Source organism: Pteronotus mesoamericanus, unplaced genomic scaffold, assembly GCF_021234165.1.
Source record: "Pteronotus mesoamericanus isolate MK-2021 breed Mesoamerican mustached bat unplaced genomic scaffold, CSHL_Meso_final contig_179, whole genome shotgun sequence".
Classification (NCBI taxonomy): domain Eukaryota; kingdom Metazoa; phylum Chordata; class Mammalia; order Chiroptera; family Mormoopidae; genus Pteronotus; species Pteronotus mesoamericanus.
Genome location: NW_026555075.1, coordinates 293,016 through 316,457, shown reverse-complemented (window position 1 = coordinate 316,457; position 23,442 = coordinate 293,016). Strand labels below are relative to the sequence as shown.

General features: G+C 40.3%; 1 protein-coding gene across 1 annotated transcript in view; it reads right to left on the bottom strand.

Moving 5' to 3' along the window:
- ANKRD44 (ankyrin repeat domain 44) overlaps positions 1-23,442 on the bottom strand; it is a 285,622-nt gene that overhangs the window by 136,102 nt on the left and 126,078 nt on the right. Inside the window, exon 3 of the mRNA XM_054566695.1 lies at positions 5,618-5,696. Within this exon, the coding sequence (XP_054422670.1) occupies positions 5,618-5,696 (79 nt within the window). The remainder of the gene's footprint in view (positions 1-5,617; positions 5,697-23,442) is intronic.

Genomic DNA, 23,442 nt, shown 5'->3' with positions numbered 1-23,442 from the left:
ACTCATCCTCCTTCCGAAGACTGAACAGGCAGCTGCCAGGATACCTCCTCTCCCCGAACAGCAGAATTATTATGACAAAAGCAGAGCTATCTGAACGGGGACCAGCAGTATTTCATCAGCGTTATCCCCTGCCACGGGCTTCCTCATCCGCTTCCCCCAAACACATCCCGGAGTCTTGTTTACATGTCAGAGGGAGACGGCAGATGCTTCTGGCTCTGAGTTGAATATTTATAACTGATTTTTCCAAAGGAAGCTTCACGTTATTTACCTGCCTGCCAGGCGCCATTGTGCACTGAAGGACACGGAGTCTGCATGCTTGATGATTTAAAGGCAAATGCCTCTTATCCAAGGACGGTTTTAAAGCCTGATCCTTCAGAAACAAAGACCCCACTAAAAGTTGTCAGGCATAAACCCTGATTACAAGTGTGCTTTTCATCTCATCCTTGTTACCTCTTGATTTTATCTTCACAGAGGTAAGGAGGAACAGGGACTGTGACCATCTCTTCCAAAGGCCGTATTTTTGTTCTCTTAGCCCTGTCCTCTAGGAAAAAGTAGAACAAAGACAAAAGGTGAACTAAGTGACCAAAAAAATCTTACAGATCAAAGACAATAACTGATTCTTAAGGCTGATTTATCCAAAGTTTGGCTTTTAATTGCAGAAATAAATATAAACAAAAGATCATATGAAATGTGACTATAATATAACGATAGCAGCTTACTATTGATTTCTTTTTAATAAACAGACTAAATCTTATCACAGCCCAGGAGGAGTGTCCTTTAAAGCAATGACCTTGGAAGCATGTATGATAATTCTGCATATGTGGCAATTGCTCAGAACACTATAGAACTCCACTCGCCTTTGGAGCCAGTTTATTTTTTTTATAAAATTTTATTTATTTATTTTTATAGAAAAGGAGAGGGAGGGAGAAAGAGAGGGGGAGATACACCAATTGCATACCCTCAACCTAGGACCTTGCCCACATTCCAGCCATGTGTCCTGACTGGGAACCAAACCAGTGACCTTTGGGTCCACAGGCTGGCGCTCAACCCACTGAGCCATGCCAGCCAGGGCTGGAGCCAGTTTACATACCCACCAGATAGTGGCTCATCATGTTATAATCACACCACATTGGGGGCCAAAGTCAGCACTGCCTGACTTAATCACTCCCTTTAACCTGTAGGGGAAAAGTAAATCCAGCTTTAAAGGATGAGTATTTGTTACTGTTAGGTAGGATAGGCAGCAAACCAAGGTGGGAGAAGGATGGAGGCCTGTCTCGCCCACCAGCTCAGCAGTCCTGGGCCTGGTCTGATAATATTGCCAGGTGTTCCAGCATCACCAGAAACTCTGTGCTAACACAGGAGAAATCCTGGAAATTCTATGTATTATCTCCACTACCTGGGAAAGAAAGCCTTTGTAACTGTGCTTTCATCCCAAGGCCTGAAAGGCGGGAAAGGGCTCACAGTACCCAAAGGAAGAAGCCCATAAATACCTTTGGGCACTCATGCCCCATCCCCACAAAAGTTGGCATCACCTTTACCTGTCAATCAATATGTAACTTCTTCACCCCTGTCCTGCCAACTGTGTAAGTCCTCAGAAGAAAGGACCTGGGGCTCTTGCCTTTCTCCCTCACCTCAGCAAGGCCCGTTCTCTTCCATGAGAAAATATGACCAATAAACCTGCCTGCACGCTAATAGACTTGCTGATCTGTAATTCTTTACTGTGTTGGCAAGGAGAGCCTGTAACATTATGCATAAGCGACTCAAAAGAATGACCTGCCATGGCTCTGGAGACAAACTGCATTGGGAGTAGAAATCACATTTTAAAAAATCACAGGACACAACTTTACAGGAATACCGCTTGTTTGGTAGCCTACATCCAGATAAATTTATTATTTTTAATTAGTACTTACACCTGACAAACACTCCCATGCTTGAAGGTAGGTCCTTTCAGTTTCCTTCCTTCAGCCCAGGACTCTAACCCTTGTGCATCCCCAATTTTTCTCTACAAGCTATTGCCATCATGGTCATTTTTCTGTGTGTTCTGGTTCCTCTAACTCAACCCTTGCCTCTTAACTCTTATCCACTAATTGGTTCATGTTGATCTCACTCATACGTCTCTGGGCAAATAATTCAGCAAGCTCTTGACCTTTCTCTCTGACTTAAGTCTGACAAGGCCAGTTCCCAAACAGAAGCTAGCGTCAGGTGTGGGGAAATACAGCCAGAATCTGGTCTGGCAGTAATAAGAAAAGGAATTTAGTGAGGCCTAAATTCCTCTCTGTCTGCTCAGAGGCATTCAGGGCTCCATTCGCCTGGCTAATAGGAGATAATGTCAGTAGGAATTAAGTGGGCTTGGGTTACACTATACTCTCTAAGTTAATACAATAGAGAACACAGCTGTAAGGAGCTATTCTGGCAAGGTCAAATTATTTGTCCAACATGGGAATCATTAACACCTCATTCATTATTAAGTTGGAAAACAGTTTGGTTGGATTCCCTAAAGGGTCAGCTGCCAGACATAAGTTGAGAGATGAAATAATCATGCTCTTACAGTGATATTTCCTTAGGCGTATAATATACAAGTTGGACACAGGAACTCTAAGGGAAAATTAAAGCCATGTGAATTCCAAGCATTTACCTAAGCTTCCACAGCTGAGTAAAATTTCTAAGAAGAACTTTCCCAATGGTCTCTCATACCCTAAATATTTCTAATTTGATGGGAAGAGGAAGAAAAATTCCATGGCATGTGCCACCCAAAATTACACTAGAGAGCTTAACAACTCAGTAATTCCAACATCAAAGAGATGGGCAGATCAAGATATACTAAACGGCTTCTCCTGGCTCTACCGAATGAGCCACGTTTAAGGGGCTAGTGAACTCCACACCCCTGTGGAGGTGATGTGAAACCAAGTTTCTCAGTCACCAACTCCGAGATGCCTGAAGAAAACAGATGGTCAACTTCATGCTGCAGAATTAAACCTTCCCTTCCAGATGTGGAAAAATAAACAAACAAACACCAAATTTGGGTGTCTAAGACAAAGTTTTGAATTTGCAGTCATGAACCTAACATTCCTCTGAGACCTGAGATGCCTATTAATATAGCATTTGCATGCTGAGTATAGCTAGCTGGAATCATTAGGTATCATATGACAAAATTATTTTATTTTGCACCCCTGCTGACTTCTGCCTACAATTTTCCATGGGCCAAATTTCTACTGCTGGGGCAACCAGTCAGCTGTGTGCTGGCTCTTAGCCATTGTCTGTGCCAGCACCAAATGATGCATGTTTGCTTGCAATACAGCCCTGGGATGTCTTTAGAATTGTCAGAAGGAAGGCCTGTTCTCAAGAACATAAGGAACACCACGCAAAATCTAACCTAATTTCCATGCAACTGCAGGAGCACAGGGCATATGTGTCATTAGGCTCAGAATACTTGTTTCCTGAGAAAACCCACCTCCAGAAGATGAACACAACAAAAATAGGGCACTGTGCATCTTCCTTGTGTATCCCAGCACAATTCTTGTTTCTTTTCCACAATGTTCTCCACATCTGCTTAAATACATGCATCAGCTCCTACCCTTGTGTCGCTTACTTAGGAGTTTGACAGTTTCCCTTTACCATGGCAAAGGCCAAACCTTGTATACGTGTTTTGCGTAGTCTGAGGGCAGAGGCATTTCCTCCAGATTTTAATCTTCCCAAACAAAAAGGAGGAGGAAGAAAGCCAGTGGGTCTGTATACAATCTGCTCTAAGACACATGGCAGTGCTCAAGTTCATTCCGGGCACTTGCCTGGCAAATGCTCGAGGGAGAAACCATGTATTGATTTTAGAAACCTGTTTGGTGAGATGTTCCAAGCATGAGGTTTCCAGAAATGAAAGCATTGGTATTTGTAAAGCAGATAAAATATTTAAAGTCCACAGAAAAATAAAGAGAATAATATCACGAAGACCAGTGTATACACAAATCAGACTTTTTAACACGTGATTGCCATATTTGCTTCCAATTTTTAGAAAATAAAATATTTTACAAAGTTGTAGTTTCTTTTCTATCCTTTCCTAAAAACATCTCACTCAACCTGCCTCCTCAGAGGTAAACACTATCCAGAAATTGATATTTCCTTTCCTTCCATGTTTTTTATGTTTTTATTATAGTCACATATCCATAACAAAACAAAGCATTGTTTTGCAGCACAATTCAAATATATAAAAATACACACATTTATGTCTGTTCATATAAATTTTAAGAAGCCAGGTTGCTTGTTTATTCCTTTTTTTTACAATGGAAAAATAAAAACATACTCGAATATGCTGAATTTATCTACTGTACTGGGCCTAATTACATAATCAGAAATCCCAGATCTTCAAAACAATATAAAAGTTTTATTAGAGACATCATTTTCAATAAACAACTTCTTGCATTGTCTTATATCTACTGATAAAATCACTGATTAAGTAAACTTCCATGAGCACAATAAAGAAATTTTGTTTGGGTTCATTAGAGTAGTCAATCTAGTAATTTGGTCATTTAAATTTTTATCTGCAGTGGACTTTAAGTACAGCTGGTATTTTTTGTTTGTTTTGGTTTTGGTTTGATTTTTTTATTTCTTAATAAGCTTATTATAATTTTATTATTTGAATAGCTAAGGTGTTATATTCAAGAGGGAAAGAAAAAATATGAAGAGTTCTTTTTTTAAAATATGAAAGGTGTCTAACTTCGACACCTCCTATTCACTTAAATGACTTAAAATATTTACATGCCATTTTCTCATCCACATAATAATCTGAGATTTATTGAAGAAACAAAGCTCCATTTAAGCCATTCTCTACATATTTAACAGTACGTTATTTCAATTCTTGAAACTGATGTGATATGAGAAGATATTCACAAATCTGCCAAGGGTAATAAAAAAGAAAAAGCAGACTTTTCTTTTTCCAGCGTCTAGATATTAAACACATATGAATGGAGAAAATCATGTGTACCCACATTTTCATGTGTGTGCAGAAATAAAAATGTATGCAGATGCACAAATGTTTCACCAATTATCTCAAGCCGTAAAGGTGAGATTATACTTGCATTTCCTGAGTGGCAACGTGATAACCTGAAAAAAAACCTAAATGAACATCCAATAGTGAGGAATCAGATATGATCCTCTTACCTCAACTATCACATCTCTGTAACTTCTTTTTCTTTTTATAATGAAGGACACTCTTTATTTATTTAGATAGATAGTTAGTTAGTTTTATCCCCACCCAAAGACATGCTTATTGATTTTAGAGAGGGAAAGGGACGAAGAGAGACAGGGAGAGAAATATCAATATGAGAGGAACTGATTGGTTGCCTCTGATACGCACCCCAACCAGGGTCCAAACCTGCAACCCAAGCATGTGCTTGGACCAGGAATCGAACCCACGACCTTTCAGTTTGCAAGACAGTGCTCCAACCAACTGAGCCACACTGGCCAGGGCACTGTAACTTTTCAAAATCTCTCTTTTTTTAAACCTTTTAAATTGAATTTATTGGGGTGACATTAGTTTATAAAATTATATAGGTTTCAGGTACACAATTCTATAATAATCATCTGCACATTGTATTGTGTGTTCACCAGTACAGCTGGTATTTACCTGAAAGAATCAGGAGTTCAATAATCTCTGCATCTCCCAGGAATGCGGCCACATGAAGTGGAGTTCGCTTCTCAGCATCCTGAAACAATGGCAAAACAAACAAGTCAGTGGTGGTTGGAGGTGCCTTTTGTCAACATAGTAAGACAAGTCACTCACTCTGAGGCGAAAAACACCTACTCAGGTGAGCTCTGGTTATACATTTCTCCCAGCATCTCACACAGTCACATGCACAGAATATTCCATTTTCTGTGTCAGTGTATCCTGTTGGCCTCCCTGCTCCTTTTATGGAAGGCCAGCTCAGGTCAAGAATGGACCATCATGCACAGAATGATGAAACTGAATTTATTTTCAAACCTTCAGTAATGTCTGAAAAAACAAATTTGAATCTTTCTACCTATCTTAACAGCATAGTTCAAAGCTTTCAATGGTTTATTTTCTTTCTTGAATTGTTCCCAAAGACATTAAACATAAGTATGTCATTTTCATTTTTCCATCTCCATTACCTGTTGCCTAGACCACTTTCCATTTATGTAATATTTATTGAATGCCTACTGTGTGCCAAGAACCAATTTCTGGGGACAGAAGGGTGACTGTGCAAGGCCCAGCCCTGCTTCATGAAACTTACATTCAAGTGGGGTGGCCAATAATAGTCATGTAAATCAATGACACATAAGATTGTTTCAGATGGTGATAAATACTATAACAAAATTAGAAGAGGGTAATGGGACCATATAACTGGGAAGGTGGGAATAAAACTCCTTCGAGTGGTCAAGTAAGGTCTTTCTGAGGATGCTGACAATGAAGCTGGGAGTTGAAGTAAACATTAGTATTTCTGTTTCATAGATGAGAAACTGTGGCTCAAATAAATTAAGAAATTTCCTCAAGACCCCATAAGTACATACCAGAGGCAAGCTTAGATCTTCACCAGTCAGACTCCAGTCTAAGTCCCTGGCATGGCATTTAACATATTGTGCTAAGAGGCCACACAATAACGTGCAGGGGGAAAAAACATTGCTTCCCCCATCTGAATATGGGAGATAATAATATCTACCTTAGAGAAGTGATAAGGGAATTCAAGATAATGTAGGTAAACAAGGCCCAGCAGGCATGAGGCTTGGCCCACACACAGCAAGTGCTCCAGGCAGAGCCATTACTGCCATCAGCACAGATAGTTGTGTGATATCTTCCCTCCAAGACTGAGAACTCTCACACGCTAAAGGCTCCCATTTATCCCTATAGTAGCAACAAACTAGGTGCTCAGCAGAAATTGGCCGGACTGAACTGTTCTGTGTGCAGTTTTTTCCACAAACTTCCACTGATTGCTCCATAACATTGGTAACCTAAGTCTGTATGCTACCTTTAAGGTTTCTCCTCAAACTAGCATGCATTTTAGTTTCCGGAGATTCATGGATTCACTATTAATTTTAATCATCATTCCTGTGATTACTTGATTATAGGATCCACCTAACAACCCTTGATGAGCCCAAGGATATTATTCTCTTTTTCTGACAGTCCAAGCCCTCTGCTCGGGTTCAGTCTCTTTCAGAGTATTGCTTTTAGGCATGCCATGGCTCACCAGTATCTAAAACAGATGGCAAGCAGGGGACGTGACAAGAAATTATCTTCAAACCAATCTGTTTGTTGGGAACTCTGGTAGGTTTCATGAAGGGATGCACTAACTTGTAAGTGGATAAAAAGAAGAGCCTGCATTAACTAGGAATTCCTGTTGTCAGTGTATGCTGCAGGTTATGACTACCGATAAGTGGCAACTGAGCAGTCTTATAACTATTCCATGTGAAATGATGGTGTGCCTTGGAACATTCAGTGAGATACACAACCATGGTTCACCCTCTTACAGCTAGCTATATCGCCCTCTCTGTGAAAATGAAAATTCAGTATTTGAAAACACGTTTGCTTATTTGAGAATCCAGTGTATTAACTTGTATGATAAATTATACAAGGAACTGAGACCAGACTTCCACCAATGTTTTCTACTTTTGTTTCGTCTGCTGAGATCTCTACAAGCACTTTCCATTTTAGCCTCATATTCCTTTTGAACCCCCACGATAGCTACTAAAAAGTTTCTCTTGAATCTTGGGATAAAAGTTATATAATTATACGTTGTTCTGTGAATTGAGCTGATGCCAGGGTTTGGTTCAACAAATTAAACCTTCCCTAAGTGATTTCTATAAGGACTAACCCAACCCAAATTATGACTTCATTTGACCTGAAGCAAAGTCAGTGCTCTGTTTGAGAATCTGGCCTCAAGTAAAGCCAAGAAAACTCTAATATCTAAATCTGTTGGCCTGTTATTATATGTCTGGCCTTGCAGATTTTGCGACCCCTTTTATGACACTTTTTTGATGTGGCTTGTTCAAACTAAAATTTCTATACTATAACATGGGTGTGTTATGTGAGATCACACTGTAAAAATTCTTGATTGTAAATCTCAGTGTCCCCTGTAAATTATACATTTAAAAGTTTCCTGTAGCTCCTAGTACATTTATGCCAATTGCTCATCTCCTTCAGCGACACGCCACGGACAGGTAACTGCAGGGAAGACCTGTATTCAGGCAGCAGTCCTCTGGTTCTCTGAAGCAGCAGAATCATACAAACAATTCCATGTGCTCCTAAGACCTCAACCCAAACAACTGTCATTTCTATTACTGACCAAGGGTTGCTAACACCTGCTCCCCGTCAGTAACCTGACTGACATACAGGATCACGAGTCAAGGGCTGAATAACAGAGCCACAGTCACCACCGCACTCCATCAGGTGAAATTATCCCGGAGTCTGCAGTTCATCCTCTGCCTAAGTTTAAGGCCACTCTACATCACCATAAGCTAGACAAATGGAGCAGGGAATGCAATGGTAGAAGAGGGGGAAGGCTCTGGGGAAAAGAGAATACTAGTAATCATAATAGTAAAAATAGGTTTTAGGCCAATGATACCCCTAGGGTGTCTAGAAGGAAGAAAACCTATCTGGGAATTATAGAGTGCTTTTAACTTTTTCTTCAAAATACCTTTTAACCTATTCTACTACTTGAAGTGCATAACATCCATATCAGGGGAGACACACCCTTCAGAACTAAGTTGTTACGTCTTATCACCATTTAAAAGACAGGGAATCTGAGTTCTTGAATAGCCTGATGACCTGCCCAAGACAGCAAACATGTCAGAGATTTAGCTTCCTGGCTTCAAATCTTAAGGGCACCCTTAATGACATAAGGGTATAATTTCTGGATCAACAGTATAATCCAGGCCCGGGCCAGGACTGAAGCAGCATTCCGGCAGAGAGGCTGAGTGATGTGTTCTGTGCCATTTGCATGCACTTCTATCTGTTGCCCAAGTGAACTCTCTGTGACAACCAACAGCTGACGAACGGTCATGCTGGTCTCTAAGCCACCCCTGAACACAAGAGGAGAAAATAATTCAATAGCAAGCACAGCAAGATTAACACACACTGGAAATGGTTCGTTGGAGTAGTTTGTAACAGATTCTTCAAGTATCACAAAAAACAGACATCTTTTTCCATTACCCTGTATCTGCAATTCCAAATAGCCCTTTGCAAACAGATTCAAACCCATAAAGGCCTAGGTTTCTCCAGAAGAAAGAAAGGTAAACCCTCCCTTTCTATGAATAGCCAAAGACACACAGCTAGTTGGCATCTGAGCTAAATTTGCAGTATGTCATGGGGAGATCAGGCAGAGGAAGTTTCTGCCATCTGTTTACCAAAGAAGCAGATGAAAGAAAAGAGGGAACTTGAAGTATATACACGTAATGTGAGCTTGACTTGGGCAGAGAGTTTATTTTGGCGGCTAAAAATACTGTGTAGACTGAGGGGGCCCCTCAAGTCTTTGTTTTAAAGATTAAAACTTGTTTATTACATGCTTCAGAAACCCTCAGAAGTGCATGATATAATCTTCATTATAAGTATCTGTTGTACATTCAAACAAACATCCCTCCCCACATATAAATATCTTACATACCAAGACAGACAGTTGGAGTAATATTAAGAAAACAAACCCTGCAAAGCCTTCCTGTCATGAAATACATAAGTTCCAATCATCAATCCTAACTCCCTCTAATATCAAAGAAGTAGGGAAACAACTGAGAGCTTACGCCCAACAAGCTCAATGTGGTAACAAACAGAGTTAAGCAAGGAGATGTCTAAAGAAACTCTGAACACGCAATGGTGCCTTAGAGATACTTTAAATCATGTAAGGAAAAAAACCGAAGATACATAATAGATTTAAGTCAAACAAGAGGTAAATAAGAAAGACACTTGGTTTTAAGGTGGGGAATTAAAAAAAAAGCTTGTAAAGAAGAAAACAGAGCAAAAGAGAGAAAACAAATATCATGTTCCTTTTTAAATTTTTCATGTTTACTTTCCAGTTTAAGCATCTTACAAATATAGGCAAGTACAGAAAATGACAGATCTATAGGTTCTTACCAGAGAAATCAAACATGTTAACATTCTTCTGTATCTGCTTCAGAACTTTGTTTTAAAAATAGCTTTAGGGGGTAGGTGCCCTAAGAACTATGATTTATTTGCAAATGGCTCAGAAAATAACTTGAAAAAAGAATGTGTGCGTGTGCGTGCGTGTATGTGTGTGTGTGAAAGAGAGAGAGAGAGGGAATTAGGTAGATTAGACTGTTTCTAATCCTTCACCATTACTAATGGTGTTGCAATGTACATCTTTCTATATGCCTCCCTGCGCATGTCTGAAAATTTCTCTAGAGCAGGTACCAAGAAAAGGATATATTCATATCCAACTCATTAGGTATTGTCAAATAGCTTTCAAAAATAGTTTTACCAATTTACACTCCCACCAGCCACACATTAGGTCTTTTTCCCCACATCTTTGCTAGTATTTGATGTTATCAACCTTATTACTCATTGTCAATATGATGTACGTGGCACAGTATTTCACTACATGAGGTTAAGATTCTCTTCATATGTTTATTAAAAATTCTGACTTCTTCAACTGCAAGCTGCCTATACAAATTCTTCACTCAGTTCTACATTCATTAGTCTTTTCCTATGATGTATGGAGTCTTTGAATATTATCTAATCCAACTTTCAATTCAATTTTCAAAGTATGTTTTCACTTAGACACAGCAAAGGTAGACCAACGTCTACCATGAGTAGAAAAATTTAGATTTACATTCATTATGAGTGTTTCATGCATGCATGTATTGTCCCATGGAGCTGGGCTTTCCTTGCTGGAATTGTCTCCTCAAAGGTGACAGCAAATCTCTGCCCTTACTCACCCCCACCATCGAACAACTTTATTCAACCTTCATTCTGTTGGATTTTAACCCATCCATTTGAATGTAACACAGATGTTTGAGAAACACTAGTGTATTTTGCTATACCTAATGATCAATTAATAAGTTCAAACCTCAAAACTATATCTAATTCTTGAAACTAAGCAAGATCACTCACAAGACTTTCAAATGAAAATAAAATAAAATAAATTAGAATGCCACAGACATTTTTACTATTTCTGCCTTAGATAACTAAATATTGGATACTTATATTACACTAATTTTCTAAACTTAAATATATAGTAAGCAATAATTATTTCAGAGATTTAATATTTTCTAATTTGATCCTTAAAACAACACTGTGAGATAAATATTATCATCCCCATTTTATAGTTGAGGAGTCTGAGACTTTGAGATGACAAGTCATTTAACCAGCATCACGCAGCCACTAAGTGGTAGAACCAAGACCCAGAACCAGGTCGGATGCCATTGTTCATGTGCCTGCTGACTCTCTGAATACATACAAGCCTTGATAAACAAAATCATGGTTATTGTTCATTACATTTAGTTTTCTTGCCCTAATACTGTAGACCCAAGGACAAAATTCTCCTAAGTAAAAAGTCTAAGCAAGTAAGAAGAATAAAGTTGGAGAACTAACATTACCTGACTTTAAGCCATCCTTCGGTCATCAAGACAACTTGGTATTGATGCAAAGATACATATGTAGACAAGATACGTTTGTGATTTTCAAAAAAGAGACAAAGGCAATTCACTGGCAAAATGGTAACCTTGTTAACAAATGGCACTAAAATGATTACATATCCATAAGCAAACACATACATAGAAACACACGAACTCTGATCCATAACTTACACCCTGACAAAAATTAAATCAAGATGGATCATAAAACTAAAAAGAAAACTTCAAACTATAAAATGTCTAAAGAAAACATAGAAGTCCCTTGTGATCTTGGGTTAAACAGAGATTCCTTAGATATAACACCAAAACATGAACCATAAAAAAACAAATGGATAAATTACAATTCATCAAAATTAATAATTTCTGCTCCTCAAAACACACTGTTAAGAGAATAAAAAGACAAGCCAAAGACTGGAAGAAAATATTTTGAAGCATATATTAAAGGACTTCCATTTAGAATATACAAAAGCCTCTATAATGTGAAAGCAAACAATCCTATTAAAAAGTAGGCAAAAGCAGACATTTCACCAAAGTGATATACAGATACCAAATAAGCACATACAATAATGATCCATATCATTAATCATTAGGGAAATGCAAATCAAAATCATTACATACTTATTAAAATAGCGAAAATGAAAAGGACTGACAATATCAAGTGTTGATGAGGATGTAGAGAACCTAGAATGAATATTCATATACCACCAGTGGGAACATAGAATGATACAACCGCTTCAGAAAAAAGTTTGGCAAATTCTTAAAAAGTTAAATACAGATCAGCTATATGCTCCAGAAAGTCTATTCTTAGGTATTACCCAAGAGAAATGAAAGCATACGTCCACACAGAGACTTGCACATCTATGTTAACAACAGTCTTATTTGTAATAGCCAAAAATTGGAAACAACCCAATTTTCCATCAACAGATAAATGGAAAAAGAAAACTGTGGTATTTCATCTGATGAAACACTACTCAGCAATTAAAAGAAATGAACCATTGTTATATGTCACAACATGGATAAATCAAAATAATTATGTTGAGTGAAAGAAGACAGGCCAAAAAAAAAAAAAAAAAAAAAAAAGAGTACGTGCTATACGGATTCCCTTACATAAAATTCCAGGAAATGCAAACTAATGTACAGAGAGCAGGTCAGGGGTTGCCAGAGGAGGCTGGGGGAGAGATCAGAAGGCTGGGAGGAAGGGCTACCAAGGGGCACAAGGAAGCTTTGAGGGGGTGATGGACATACTCATTGTCTTGACTGTGATGACGGTTTCACAAATGTAAAGAGGTCAAAATTTTGCTAATTGTACACTTTCAGTATGTCTAGTTTATTGCACATCAAACATAAGCAGCAAATAAAACATAATCTCTCATCTAATACAATGAAGGTACATGGAAGAGTTTAAAAACTACAACGAGGCAACAATGGCAAATTCAGTTCAGAGGAAAAATAAATGGCAAACTCATGCAAAGAAATGAGGTAACCCATGTCCTACTCATGTATGAACCTAAAAGTCAAGTTCTTGCAAAAGCATGGGGTGTTAGATTAAAGTCTATATGCTTTTAAAATAGGCACAAGCAAGATTTCTCTTCAAAATCCCCACGGGGGTGTCCAACCTGTGGCCCACCTGCCACATGCAGCCTAGGACAGCTATGAATGCAGCCCAACACAAAATCGTAAATTTTATTAAAACCTTTTTTTGCTCATCAGTTTTCACTAGTGTTGGTGTATTTATTTTTTTTTTTCAGTTTTGAACATCTTTTTTTTTTAATTTTTTAATTAATTTATTTTTTTCAAATACATTTGTCTCTGCCTTCCCCCCACCACTTTCCCTTGCCCCCTCCCCCCTCCCTCCATCAACCCTTCCCCTTTGATTTTGTCCATGAGTCCTTGCTATATGTTCCTTGACTTGCCCTTTCCCTTCCTTTCCCCCGCTCCTCCCCGCCTTCTCTCTTGTCTCTGTTGGTTTCCTTTCCTTTCAGTGTTGCTGGTCTTATTTTCCTTGCATCTTTGTATTGTTGGTTAGGTTCCGCTTATAGGTGAGATCATATGGTATTTGTCTTTCGCCCCCTGGCTTATTTCGCTTAGCATAATGCTCTCTAGTTCCATCCATGCTGTCGCGAAGTTGAGTAGTTCTTTTTTTCTTTCTGCAGCATAGTATTCCATTGTGTAAATGTACCATAGTTTTTTTATCCAGTCATCTACTGATGGGCATTTAGGTTGCTTCCAACACTTGGCTATTGTATACTGTGCTGGTAGGAACACTGGGGTGCATAGGTTTTTTTGGATTGGCGTTTTGGGATTCTTAGGGTATAGTCCCAGCAGGGGAATCACGGGATCAAAAGGTGTGGTCCAAGACAACTTTTCTTCTTCCAGTGTGGCCCAGGGACTCCAAAAGTGTGAACACCCCTGCTCCTAGAACATTTATGTTTCCTAAATGAAACTTTTGGTAAATGTGTATTGAGTAAGGATGGAGAAAAGAAATCTAGAAAGTTACATGAGAAGGTGGATGGTTTATGCCTAACCTGTAGCATGTCAACAGCAGATTACCAGAGAACCCTTGGGATCTTGGCACACTGCTCAGAAATTCCTGAGCGTCAGGGCCCTCTGAGGGCAGTCTCTGCCTGGGAAAGCTGATGGAGGACCAACTCTTTGTTCTTCTGGCCAGTTATCATTTGGCCAGGAACATTTCTTGAGAGTCCGTGGAAACAGAACATGGAGAAGGGTACTACTGGAAGTACTCTACCTAGTTCTACAGAACAGAAAACTGGCCAAGGCGCCTGCACTTTGTTGCCAGTGAAACAGTGCTGTACATCTACCCACTGCAAAGACAACCTTCAGGAGCTGCTGATGAAAAGCAAAGCATGCTTCAGGGCACCACCTCCCCCTGCATCCTCGAAGTTAACCAAGTTCACAGTTGTTCTGTGCAGCAGCGTCTTTACATTTAAGGCAATCATTAAATAGTTTTTCATGAAGAAACCATAACCCTTGTTTACAGAAAACCTGTGTTACAGTGAAGGATATTTAAGGAAGGGCATAGATTGGAATTGCTCTTGGTTCCAATGAGTTAATCACTGAAGGGTGATTTCTACTTTCAGTGAGCGCCCCACTTGAGGTTCACTGTCCCTTTTGATTAGTTCATTAAACAATCTATTCAACCAAAATAGATGTCTAATAGGAAAGGCAGATCACTAAAAAAATAAGCAGCTGGAAAATCATTTCCTGTTGACCAAAAGGTTTAGAGGAGACAGCTGCCCATTTTTCATGCCTTTAAGGGATAGCAATGGTGAAAATTTGTCAGCAGCTAAGTGACCACAGAGCATCAGAATCGAAATCTCAGCAGAGGAAGCCCATAATCACAAACTATTTGAACCAGAAGGGTTCTAGAGACATCCAGAAAGTTTAACTAATTGGCCCAGAGTCACACAGATGTTAATGGCAGTGGTGGACCCTGCCATTGAATGAATGTATGTCAATCATACAAATGACAAAATATTTACTAGGGCCTACTACGTGCCAGGCATCATGTCCAGTCTAGGATGTAGCAGCATTCAAGAGACAAGTCGCAGCTCTCCTGGAGCCTCAACGAATCCTGCTCTCTTGACTCCAGTGGGCCATTTACTCTAGCAGGCTGGTATCAGATTAATCGCAGCAGTCAGCAAAGAATGGACACCCACAAACGGTGTTAGGAAATGCCGGAAGAGAAAGAAAGAGTGTGTTGTGAAAGGAGACTTCTACTCTGAAAACAACAACACTTAATCATGGAGTCTGTTTTTCTCTCTCTTTTATGGGGGAGGGAGATGGGAAAATTAAAGCAAAGCTTACAATAACAAATTCTGTGCTCTACAGAAAATCATTTTAACTAAAATGATTAGTATCTCTTTATTAAGGTTTTTTTTTAACCTCCAGGTGGACATATTAGAAACAAAGGTTACATGTAATACTGATAATAAAAATCACCAGTGCAGTTATCTGGACCTACAATATCAGGCTGGGCCAATTAACCAAGATGTTAAGAATGATTATTCTCTGGGTGAATAATTTTATGGCTGTTCTTCACTTTCTTCTTTCTTTGCCTATATTTCAAGACTTGTAGGTAATGCAATTTAGAAACAAAAAAACAAAATTTTTTTGTAAATAGCAAACAATTTTCTATTTAAAAAAACATATACTCTAACAAGAGCTAGTTTTAAATATTACATATAAATAATAAAGTGCTGGACATTATTTCCTGTCCAGAGCCTTAATTATCTTGAAGTAGGTTTTAAATAATTGACATTTGAAAAAATTTGAAAAATTGTATATGAATGTGTTTCTTTGCAAATGACAAAATATTATGTTTGTGACTAAACATGGAGGAATTGTAATTTGTGTAATGCTCCATGGGTTTGCCAAAGTGCTACCTACGTAACACATCGGCTGAGTCTTAAGAAAACCCAGAGAGATTGACCAAGTACGTATTGTTATCCCAGTTTTACAGGAGAGGAATCAAGGCTGACTCAGAGTTTCAAATGACTTGCCCAAAGTCACAAGCCAGTATTTGGTGACTCTGGGTTTCCTGATTCCACATTTTCTGTGTTCTCTCACAAAAATACATAAGGCCTTAACCAGTAAGAATTCCTCTCCAGGTAAGAACCGGTTTCCCCCCTCCTCACAGCACTTTGAAAGCCTTTGGTCCTACTCTGATCTTTCCTGTCAAGTGACCTGCAGGGCAGGGACACATGGGCACACACACACATACACACACTTTCATTAGAAACAACCTTGTGTGGCCAAAAGAATGCATACTCTGGAGTCAGAATGACCTGACATCGAATCCTTCCTCTGTTACTTATCAGCTGTGTGACTTTGGCCAAATAACTCAAGTCTCTCTGAGACTCATTTTCTTTTCTGTAAAATAAAAACAGGATCAAACTAGATGTCCAATAAATATTAGCCATCCTAGTATTAGTATTATTATTATTATTATTGTCATTTTTGTGACTTATCCTGATTTTTTCTGGTCCTCTTGATGATTAGACAAAACAAGGAGACTCAGAACAGTTTCTCGAGAAGCAATTTTACGGTTAAGAATTTATATTTACCAACAGAAAGGTGGAGCTGCCCCTCAAAGCTGGCCAATAGCAAACAGGGCTTTCCCTGCTTCCTCTCCTGCCAGAAGCTATCAGCCTCCAAGGACCTGACCAATGCATTTTGTCTACCTCAACCCAAAGACAGCCAAAGCCTCTCCCAGACCCCAGAGTTGAGCCTAACGTGATTCATCCTTCATTTTATGGGAACGACAGCAGTTCTAGCTACAGAACTACCTACACCTACATTTTAGCAGCTGTAAACCCTCACTCAGAAGAGTCATTTCTGGTTGCAACCTGGGCAGATGGGAGAGAGCTGCTATGTCCTTTCTCCACTCCCCCAAAGATGAAAACCTTTTAAACATCCCCAAGCTAGGCTGCCCTCACCAAACCTCTCTGACACAAGAGAGTTTTGCCACCCAAACACCTAGGCTGTCAATAAAAGGCCCCCTTATTAATAACTTATTAGAAGTAAAGCCACCACAGACTCAAGACAACCTGGTTGTCCTTAGGAAAGCAACCAGGAAGCCACTTCTTATAATCCTTAAATCAAGGCTAATCTCAGATCACTCCCCAGCTTCACCCCTAAGAAGACATGCTTAGAGTTTCAGCATAACTTCCCTGACATGGTTTCTCCTTCCATCCTAAACGTAATAGATGCCTAGATAGCCACTCCCTGAATGTCACTGGACAAAACAATAGAGCTCTATGACCTCTGGCCTACTTCTTATACACCATTGTATTTCTAAGAATCTGTTTTTCCTCCTACTATAAATCCAACAAGCTTCTTCTACACTCTCCTTGCCAAAGCAAAGGCTGCTGGCCAAGTGATTTTCTGACCAGAAAGCGAGTTTCAGATAGATCCAAATGTAACAAGTGTGATGTTTCAAGACACTCAACACAAAACAATTCCCTCTTAAGAAGAATCAGGGACATTGAACATAAATAAGGAAAACATTTAAAGTCACAAAACAGGGAGCCTCTGATTTGGGGTTCTGAGTCACTTGGAAAAGTTTCACACTCAGTTCAAGGGTCTTTTCCTTGGTAAGTTCTTCTCACTCTCTACCCCATGCCCAGCTCCTCTGCCCTCCAGTCTCCTGTCACGGCTCCATCACATCTGTCTGCCCTTGTGTCTCCCTGCCTCACTCTAACCAGCTTGTGGGATCAGAGTAGAGATCATCTTATTAATCTCTGTACCAAACTAGCACCACACCTAGCATGGAGGAGGTGCTCAACATATGTGTCTTAGAGGAATCTAAAGGAGTCATGTCTTGATTTAACCTTAGATTCTATCAAAACCTACACCCAAATTTTTAAAGAATGGTCTGTGTGGGAGTGATGTGCAAGTTTCTGAGGTAAGACAAAGAATTGGTTGTCCAGGGATTTATGGGTGCCAAAGTGTTTGGGTACAGTGGGTGCCTTGGTTGTTTGTGGCTCTTGCCCACCTTTAACCTTGGCTGAAGATAGCAGCCTCTCAGTCCATTATGTGTAAGGCTTGGTCTTGTCTCAAAGTTGCCTGATGATCCACAACCCTCAGCCCTTCAGACTTCTTATTGATTCTGCTGCTCTCAGTTGGGGCCTTGTTTCCGCACCTGACTTAGGCAGTGCTCAGAAGGCTTGCTCAGAAGGTGATAACAACAAGCTAAGAGGCTCAGCTAGCAACCTTTATCAGTAAAGCTCACCAGGGCCCCCCCACAATGAGGGCTGCCCGCTGTGGCGTTCCCGTGTCTGCGAGACCTCACTGCAACCAGACCTAGAGAGGGACAGTCCACAAATGCCAGTTCCTGGGAACTCAGTGGCTTGCGGAACTAGGGAACCAACATTATTTATTTATTTATTTTTAACGTGGAACATTTATTTCCTTGTCTCTGACTAGCTCAAACCTGTGTAGGAAATAGAGACTCCTATTTTTACTAGTGTGGAGTAGTTTCAAGCATTGAAAATCTAGGTGTTGGAATAGAGTTATACAAAGTAGAAGGTGTTGGTAATCTTCATTAACAGGCCAGTGCCAGAGAGAGGTGCTGATGATAGAAAAGACTAACACTATTTCTTTCTTTCTTTTTTTTTTTTTTTTGGTAAATAATTTTTTAAAATTTTTAATTACAGTTGATATACAATATTAGTTTCAGGTGTACAACCCAGTGATTAGACATATAACTTGCAAAGTAATCACCCCCATAAATCTAGTATCTGCCTGACACCGTACATAGTTGACTATATTCCCTATGCTGTACTTTACATCCCTGTAACTATTCTGTAACTACTAATTTGTACTTCTTAATCCCTTCCCCTTTTTCACCCAGCCCTCCAACTCACCTCTCATCTGGCAATGATCAAAACATTCTATCTATGAGTCTGTTTCTGGTCTGTTTATTTACTTTGTGTGTTTTTTTTAATTCCACATATAAGTGAAGTCTTTCTTATAAGAAAGACATCTTTCTTTCTCTGTCTGACTTATTTCACTTGGCACAATGTCCTCCAGATTCATTCATGTTGTTGAAGATGCCAAGATTTCATTATTTTTAATGGCTGAGCCATATTCCATTGTATATATGCACCACTTCTTCTTTGTCCGTTCACCTATTGAAGGGCATTTAGGTTGCTTCCGTAGCTTGGCTATTGTAAATAATGCTGCAATGAACATATGGATGCATATGTCTTTTCCTTTTAGAGTTTTGGAAGACTAACACTATTTCTTTAAAGGAGAGGAGTGGCTTGATTACAGTGGCCGAGTGGCTCCACCAGAGTGCTTTATAAAGGACAAGAAGGGCAAGGAGGGTTGCAGGTGGTATCTAACTTTTCTTAATTCCTCAAGAATTTCCCGTAAGATGGATGTTCCAAAAAAAAAAAAAAATGTGCTTAAGGACCCACATCCAAATCTGCCATGTCACTTGGCTAGAACCAAGAGTTCCTGGGGAAATTATCATTCAGAGGGTAAGAAAGGATTTTACTCCCAACCTGGCTAAGTGAGGACTTTCTATACACCCCAGGTCACTGGAGGTCAGGCCTCAGAAGCTACCCACTTTGTCCTTGTAGCAGGACCCCTCTTTGTCAGCACAAGGTCAAGGGCCTGGGGAGGAGAGGGCTTACGTGTGGGGGAGGGGAGCGCAGCTGTTGTGTTCCTGGAGTTCCCAGGCAGGCCTGACACAGGAAGCCTTTCCCTCCGTTCTCCAGGCCACACTGTGGGGTCACGCAGGGCACACACTTCCCCCAGCTGAAGGGCAGCTCTCAGGACAGCCTTTTGGCACAGTGCTGTCTCTTTAGTGGAAGAAAGAAAGGCAGGCTTTGCCTCCACACTGAGCATGAGTGCTGATGAATCCCCTCCCCTGGCTGGGAGATCTCAGTCCACTTTCTATGGGGGGAAGAAGGCCTTCCGGCAGTAGGATTCTTGTACCTCCCGCTGCTCCCTTTCCTGCCGCTTTCCTCCACCTATTCCATAGCTTTCAACCCTGCCCCATGCCCAGGGACCCCTCCCGGCCCCAGGGCACTGCTTTAGGGGCACCAGGCCTCAGCTCCGCCCGGTCTACCTCTTAATCTGAACCGCCCCCTCCATTTTCTCCACCCGATGATCTCAGACTTTGGAAAGCCCAGCTCTCACCCTCCCACAGGCTCCCAGCAACCGCTCTCCAAAGTAGTCCCTCCCTCCATGGTCCCTGGACTTTGCTTACACATAGTTGATTCTGCCTTGGATTTTAGCCACCTTGACCATGGCAGTACAACCCAGTGGGCTCAGAGGCACAGGGCTGGGTTCAAATCCCAGCCCTGCCACCTAGAACCATATTGACCTTGGGCAAGTTACTGGACCCTCTTATAAGCCTCCATTTCACTGTTTGTAAAATGGGAACAGTAACAGTACTACCTCCTGGGGATTTGTGAGACAAAATGAAATGATGCTAATAAAGCCCTGGTCCCAGGGCCTAGTATACAGTTAGCGCTCCACAAATGTTGCCCAGTATCATCTAATATGTGTGTTTACTCTTTCCCCAACAACCCACTCTCGCTGGTTGGCGGAAACAGGGAGAGAAGATGGGGTGGGAAAAGAGATGGGGAAGGATAAGGTGCGCCACCTAGTCTCCCCTAAAATTCCAAGGTAATGAAAATGGCACCATCCGAACAGGAGGAGGGAGAACATGTCCAAGGGCCAGATAAACTCTCGCAGGGCCTGTGCTCTGGAGATGCACAGGACCAGACGGAGGAAAGCAAAATACGCTCAGCATTGTGGGAGGTGTCGCCTGGCAGAGGTGCTGACCAGACGAGCCTTTCATCTTTAGTGAACGAAATCTAGTTGCTGCCACAGCCACTTGTAATTACTGGGGTGACAGAAAGGTGGTGTAAGCACAGTCACACGAGGTAGCTCATTTCCTGTGGGCGAGCAGAGATTGGTAGCCAGGAGGCCAAATGTAAGAAGAGCCCCAAACACTACAAAAGCTCAGAAAATGCAGCCTGTGTCTAAAAGACGATGGACAAATTTGCCAATTGCTGGAGTTTTTCCATGAGTACCCCACCATAAAATACAATTTGTGGAAGCATTCAGTGGATTGTCTTTTCATTTTGTTGATGGTTTCCTCTGTTGTACAAAAACTTTTTAGTTTGATATAGTGCCATTTGTTTATTTTTTTCTTTTGTTTCCCTTGTCCAAGGCAATATATCAGAAAAAACACTGCTACAAGAAATGTCCAAGATTTTACTGCCGTTTTCTTCTAGGATTTTTATGATTCCAAGTCTTACATTTAAGTCTTTAATCCACTTTGAGTTTATTGTTGTACTCATATATAGTGTAAAAAGGTGCTCTAGTTTCATTTTTTTGCATGTACCTGTCCAATTTTCCCAACACCATTTATTGAATAGACTGTCTTTACACCATTGTATGTTCTTTCCTCCTTTGTCAAATATTAATTGACCACAAAAGCGTGAGTTTATTTCTGGGCTCTCTATTCTCTTCCATTGATTTATATATCTGTTTTTATGCCAGTACCATGCTGTTTTGATTACTATGGCCTTGTAGCACAGTTGGATATCAGGTAGTATGATTCTTCCAACTTTAATTATCTTTTCAATTTAAGGTTCATTAAGTCAATTATTTTATAATATTTTGTATCCTGAGAGAAATTATTTAGTCTAAGGATAAAAGTATAACACGTATAAATGATAGGTCTGGTTTTCAAGCTATTGGAAAAGAATAAATATGACATATTAGTTTATTAACAAGTCTCTTCTCACTTTAAATAGTGTGAACCAGTCCCCCAAATTCTAATCTTTTTTGCATTGAGCTGAGAAATATCAAGTTTCTCTAGATGATTCATATGCGTAATAAAGTTTGAAAAGCATTAAAAAAGCATTAGCTACAAAGTATAAAGGTGATAAGACATGCCTTCAAGCGGTGTCCCATCAAAAAAAAAGACTTTCTGAGCACAAACGAAATTATGTATTTAACTAGTCATTCATAAATTCTGCACATTCACTATTATATTATATCTAACATGCATATGATGCATACAAAAACATACACTAAAATGTATGTAAGAAATAGAAGTAAGCAGCCCATTGCCCCCCAGTGGATCATCCTGCACATTTCCTGGGATGCCTGCGCTCCCCTTTTCGGAATCTACTTCCCTAGATCAAGGATCTTATGTTAGGACTGCACCATCCAACTCACACTGGTATCTTCCAACCATCAAAGCCTGCCCCAAACCCACATCAAGAATAATTTCTACAAGAACCATGTGGGACATAAAACTGAAAGCAAGAAATGAACAAGAAAAACAAACAAAAACTCATAGACACATGCAACAGTATGGCAGTTGCCAGAGGGAAGGGGGTAGGGGGATAGCGAAGGGTAGAGGGGGTCAAATATGGTGACAGAAGATGACTTGACTTTGGGTGGTGGACACACAGTACAATATAAAGATCATGTATCATAGAAATATATACTTGAAACCTATATAATCTTATTAACCAAAGTTACGCCAATAACTGTAATAAGAAGAAAAAAAGAAGAATTTCTACACTTGAAGGAAGCACTGTGCACTGCTCTTCATGGCAAAGCCACCAGAATGGATCTTAGAGGCCTTGGGAAATCTCTGTCCAGCTAATATTGTTTAAATAATTCAAACCTGTTCTTATACACTCTAGTTTATGAACATCCTCATATTATCTGACAAGCACGGACTGTGCTCAGTGGCTTCACTTCTCAGGCCTGGGTGAGGGGAAGAGACTGGCAAAATACTTGTTTACTATACGACTGGCTCACAGTCAAAGTGAGAATATCCTTGTCATATGGTTTCATGCAAAACAGTCAGCTCTTTTCCCTCACAGGGCTCTTCCTCCCTGCAAGTCAAATCATCCCTGCGGCTGCATGCTGAGCACAGCGATCTTTCTTATCTCGCATTCTATTAAGCAGAACACAAATTTAGCTACCTGTCCCGTGTAATTTAGAGACTCAAGATCTTTGCAATGATGACTCGCCTTTGGAGCCCTGAACTGCCATGTCAGAAGCTCGGCTACCCTGTAGGTGCCGGCTTCGAGGAACCCAGGCCAGGGCCACGAGGAGAGGCCCCGTGTAGGTGCTCATGCTGACAGCCAGCATCAGCTGCCACGCACGTGAGTGAAGATGCCCCCAGAGGAGGCCAGCGCCCATCTGTCACGTCCTCCCAGCTGACAAGCCTTTCCAGCTGAGCCCAAACGTCGTGGAACAGAGAAAAGATACACTGCTCTGCCCTGTCCGAATTCCCAACCCACAAAAGCCATGAGCATAATAAAATGGCTCTTTTATGCCACTAAATTGTGG